This window comes from Alligator sinensis, unplaced genomic scaffold (genome assembly GCF_000455745.1).
Source record: "Alligator sinensis unplaced genomic scaffold, ASM45574v1 scaffold619_1, whole genome shotgun sequence".
NCBI lineage: Eukaryota > Metazoa > Chordata > Crocodylia > Alligatoridae > Alligator > Alligator sinensis.
Window position 1 is genome coordinate 1,022,857 of NW_005842134.1, and position 5,003 is coordinate 1,027,859.

At 55.4% G+C, this 5,003-nt stretch overlaps 1 protein-coding gene across 1 annotated transcript in view; it reads right to left on the reverse strand.

Moving 5' to 3' along the window:
• The window catches only part of SHROOM4 (shroom family member 4), a gene marked incomplete at its 5' end in the record, with an annotated part of 63,199 nt that overhangs the window by 5,431 nt on the left and 52,765 nt on the right, over positions 1 to 5,003 (reverse strand). Inside the window, 5 exons of the mRNA XM_025205951.1 lie at positions 4 to 23; positions 536 to 716; positions 1,258 to 1,543; positions 1,626 to 1,756; positions 2,648 to 3,364. Of these exons, the coding sequence (XP_025061736.1) occupies positions 4 to 23; positions 536 to 716; positions 1,258 to 1,543; positions 1,626 to 1,756; positions 2,648 to 3,364 (1,335 nt within the window). The remainder of the gene's footprint in view (positions 1 to 3; positions 24 to 535; positions 717 to 1,257; positions 1,544 to 1,625; positions 1,757 to 2,647; positions 3,365 to 5,003) is intronic.

Consider the following 5,003-nt stretch of genomic DNA (forward strand, 5'->3'; position numbering starts at 1 on the left):
CTGAGGCTCTCAATGAGCTGTGCCTGCGTAGAGGGGGTGTGTTACACAGAAGATGGAGAGGGGGCTAGGAATCACGGTGACGGGGTTCTCTTCCTAGCTCTGGGCAGGAAGAGGGGCCTAGCAATTAGAGCTGAAGCAGGGGGCAGGCCTGTGTTCTTTCCAGCTAGGGGTGGCGTTTGAGTTAGGTAGGGGCTCTCTTGGGCTCTATTCTCCATGCTGGGGAAGGAAGTGGTATCTAGTGGTTGGAGCAGGGGCACGGGACTTTGTTTCTATTCCCAGCTCAGGAGAGGGAAGTGGAAGCTAGTGGTCACAGCAAGGTGAGGGTCTGCTGGGTTCTCTTCCCTGTCCTTCCATGGGCCCTTGGCCAAACTTCACAGGGAGGATAAAGATGCCCTGGTGATCTCACAGGGACCCAGCCACATTGCTGCAGGCTGGACCCCATACCCACATTCATCCCCTAAAGTCAGAAGAAAGTTTTCTACCTGCAACCCTGGCTAGGGCAGAGCCTGCAGTATCTGTAACTGCCCCCTCTCACCTTTTTCTGTGCCAGCTCATGATCCACCTCCTCATCCTCAGAGGTCCTCTCTGCCGTGTCTGGCAGCTCTTTCATCTTGTTCAGCAACTCGGCCTTGCCCGCAGAGGTGTTATAATACGCTGAGTAGGAGGTGGGGCTGACGGCCCCACCTGGGGGAGGCGAGATGGGCTGGAACTCCTGCCTGCACCAACACAGGGCACCACAGGGGTTAGACAGAGACCTGGTAGGGAATGTCGCAGCACAGTGCAGTGGAACCCACACTGGCAGGAGACCCCAGCATCCACACCCTCATGAACACCCATGGCTCCTGCCTTCCGGGGCTCCTTCAACGCATGTCTGAAGTCCTGTTCTGCCAGTGTCCTTAGTCCCTCTTGTCTCCCATTCCTAAGAGTCACAAGGGGAAGATTCACTGCTGCTCTGTGCACAGAGGCAATGCTTGAATGTACGGCCAGCCACAGAGGCTGCCTGTCCAATGATGTATAGGGACAGCAGCAACAAGGGCTAAAACCTGCAGGAAAGGGGAGGGCTGAGATAACTTTGGAGAGGAGTCAGGCTGAAGGAACATGGAAAACACACAGAGATGTCATATGCTCCAGCCTCAAAGTCCTCATGCTGGTGGTGTCTGCATCTACACCTATTTACATTCTATTTACATCCTGAAATCCAGCCCCGCCAATGCCCACCAGCCAGCTCCATGCAAGAGAAGCTGAGATGTCTCCTACCTTTCATGGGCCACTGCCTCCCCCTGCTTCTCCAGCAGCCAGTCCTGCTGGCATTGGTCCTTCCATGCCTGCTGATCCCCCGTCGAGAAGAGCTCACCCATGACCTTAGCTGTCGTCACCATGCTGGCAGCTGGGGTCAACACACTGGCCAGGGAGCTGTCCCTGCCAGCCACATCTCGTATCAGCTCCTCCGAGTCCATGCGGCAGGGGTGCTGCCTGCTTGTCACACCCGGCCGACAGCTCTCCAGCTCCGCGTTCTCCTGGGCTGACTCCATCTCCTTGGGGGCTGCAGAAGGAGGCAAGGAGTGAATGGCCATAGTTGGTATGTGGGCTCACTCTATAGGAAGTCATGGGGAAGCCTCACTCACCCAGGCTGGGGGGGCTGGGCCATGGCTGCTCGTGGCCCCAGCTGATCACTCGGTACTGCTCATCCTTCATAGGCCTTCCCTTATCCCACTGGCTCTTTGCCTTCACTCCCTCCTCTGAGAACCCATCTGGCCTTTAAACAGAGGGGATGAAAGTTATTGATAGCTCTTCAAATCCCCCCAGCCCCTGGCATGCTGGGCAAGAGCCCTGACTTCAAAGAAGCAACTTTAGGCTGACTGGACTCAGGAAAATGCTCAGACACATGACTACATGCTTGACAGAGGAGTGTGTTGGACAATGGGTAATTGGGAGAGGCAACAAGTAAAGGCAACAAGTCCCTCAGGCTTGTGCCTCGCCTTGCTTACATGAAAAAAAATTCAGGACTCAGTACCTCCTCTAAGTTTACATGAGGGAAGTAGAAGGACGCAAGGGATCAGCATCAGCATTCTGCCAGGGTGGCCAGTTTGCTGTTGCCATTTTCTGATCCTCAATCATCCCAGCTGCTAGAGGATTGGTATCCGAGGGATGGCAGATAGGCAGTGACAGCCCAGCTCCTTCCCTGGACGGGGTGGGGAGGAGGTGGCGGTGCCAAGCTGGCTGGATCACAGCCCCCACCCCTCCACATGGAAAACATCCCTCACTCTGGCTGTAATGGTGGTCGATGGATCAAGGTGCTTTTAGTTTGGCAGACACCTAACAAAGTGCTCCAAGCTCCTGGGCTCGGGCCCATAAAAGGGGACTCCCAACAGGGTTGGGCATCTCCTCATGACAGACCAGTGCATGTTTGCTCTCTGTCTCCTAGAGAAACAGGCTCAGCCCCAGTCTAAAATAGGACACGAGCACCTGGAGACCACTGCCGTGAGACAAGCACAGCTTAGGGCAAATGGGCAGCATCCAAAAACAACCTCTTGAGGTAACAAGTCCTGCCACTGCAGTAAGGACACCCCTGTTATCCTTCCTGTGCCAGGGGAAGTGACAGGGGTGCACACTGTGGTGGGAGGGAAGAGACAGCAGGGATACTTGCCTAGGAGAGTCTCTGGTGCCCACATCGAGCTCTGGTGTCCTCCATAGCGAGCTGGGGCAGTAACAGTGGGGGCTCCCCTGATCTGGGGGCTGCCCCGTGCCTGTGGGGATGGTAGATTCCTGAGGTGGGGTGAACTGCACTCGACACTGTGAGGGGGCTGGGGGCTTGGCTGGGTCCCCATGGTGCTTGTCTAGGGGCAGGCTCTGGGAATGCTGCCTTGCTGCCTCTACAGAGCTTCGATTCTGCTGGTGGGACTGCTCCAAGGGCACTGTTGTGAAGGCTGAGATGGACCCCGAGGATTCAGGAGGGTAGACGTGGTAATGGGATGCCCGGCGAGTCCTGTACTTCTCCCAGTTGGGGGGTGGGGGTCGTGGAGGGGGTGGCCCTTTCTTTCTGGTTGGACGTGGAGGCTCTGGCCTAGTCTCGTCTAGCTTAGCTGAGGGGATGTCTCTTCTCTCCATGCGCCTGGGACTCGGAGGCTCTATGGTGAGGTGGCTTTCGGAGAATGCCCGTCCACGGAGTGGGCGGTGCAGCAGCTCTGGCAGGCTCTCCTCATAAGCTGGGCTCGCCAGCCCTTGTGCGGCTTGATCACTGTCCCAGGAGAGGTCTAGAGAGGACGTGGCCCGGTAGCACTTGGGCCACTCTTGCTCAGAGCTCTCAAAGCAGGGCTGGAATGGGCCCCCTCTCTGGAGGCTGATCTTGTAGTGCGACAGTTCACTGCAAGAGACAGGAGGGGGAAGACAACCCAAAAACAATTCAATCACATGGTCACGTTTCCTGCCCAGCCTCAGCCTGCTCAGTGCTGCCAGGTGCTTGTCTACAGACGGGGTTACTGTCATACCCAGGGACTCTAAGGCCCAATTCCCTACTGTTAGGGCAACCCTGGTCCCTGGGAGTAATTCTAGATAGCAACAGCCTCCAACAAGACCACAAATCCCCACCACTCTGTGCTGCAGGGCCCAGCCTATTCCACTCACTTAGTGCTCTGGGCCTCTACCTATCTATTGTAGGATTTTTATGTCCCCAAATCATGTTACCATCCCCCTCCCACTCTCCTCCCCACAACCCATACCTCAAGGGCTTCAGTGCCAGAGTTGTGCCCTGGGAACCCTGGCACAGGTAGTCTAAAGAGAGTTCTCAGGATACTTCCACCAGGACATCCGTGTTTGAAACGCCCCAGCATGAAGCCAATGATGGTGCTCAGTCACTTCAGGGGGACATGTCTGTGATACTGCCTGACACCAGAATCTCAGCTGATCCCATTTCCAACCCACTGGGCATATCCCTTCTACAGATGCTCTCCCCATGCAAGGTTTAGCTTGGTGTTCCAGTAGCCTAGGCCAGAAGTGGAGGTTGAAGGAAAGGAGGTGGGTGGTCAGAGCACCTGAAACCAGGGCTCTAGCAAGCCCACTGACTTGCTGCGTGCTCCCATTCTAGGTTGACAACAACCCAGCTTTGTAGAGCCCTCAGAGTTACCAGAGGAGCCAAGCTCAACTAGGCTCCCATGCACAGCACTACTAGGGCCCCATGCCTTGAACGGAACTGGGTTTTTCTCCTCTCCACAACTTATCTAGGCCATGGCAGAACTTGGTGCTGAACAGCAGCCCTAGGAACTGGAGCTGCTGTCCACCCAAAATCTTTGAAAAAATTATCAAGGCTCACATTTGCGAGAGCCCGGCAGGACAAATTATGCTGAGGGGAAACCAACACGGGTTCGTAGCAGGCAGATCGTGCCTGACTAATCTAGTCTCTTTTTATGACCAGGTTACGAAACGCCTGGATACAGGAGGGGTGGATGTTGTGTACTTAGACTTCAGGAAGGCCATCGATACGGTATCCCACCCCATACTGGTGAACAAGTTAAGAGGCTATGACTTGGATGACTACACAGTCCGGTGGGTGGTGAATTGGCTAGAGGGTCGCACCCAGAGAGTCGTGGTGGATGGGTCGGTTTCGACCTGGAAGGGTGGGGGCAGTGGGGTCCCACAGGGCTCGGTCCTTGGACTGATACTCTTTAATGTCTTCATCAGTGACTTGGACGAGGGAGTGAAATGTACTCTGTCCAAGTTTGCAGATGACACAAAGCTATGGGGAGAAGTAGACACGCCGGAGGGCAGGGAACAGCTGCAAGCAGACCTGGACAGGTTGGACAAGTGGGCAGAAAACAACAGAATGCAGTTCAACAAGGAGAAATGCAAAGTGCTGCACCTAGGGAGGAAAAATGTCCAGCACACCTACAGCCTAGGGAATGACCTGCTGGGTGGCACGGAAGTGGAAAGGGACCTTGGAGTCCTAGCGGACTCCAAGATGAACATGAGTCGGCAGTGTGACGAAGCCATCAGAAAAGCCAATGGCA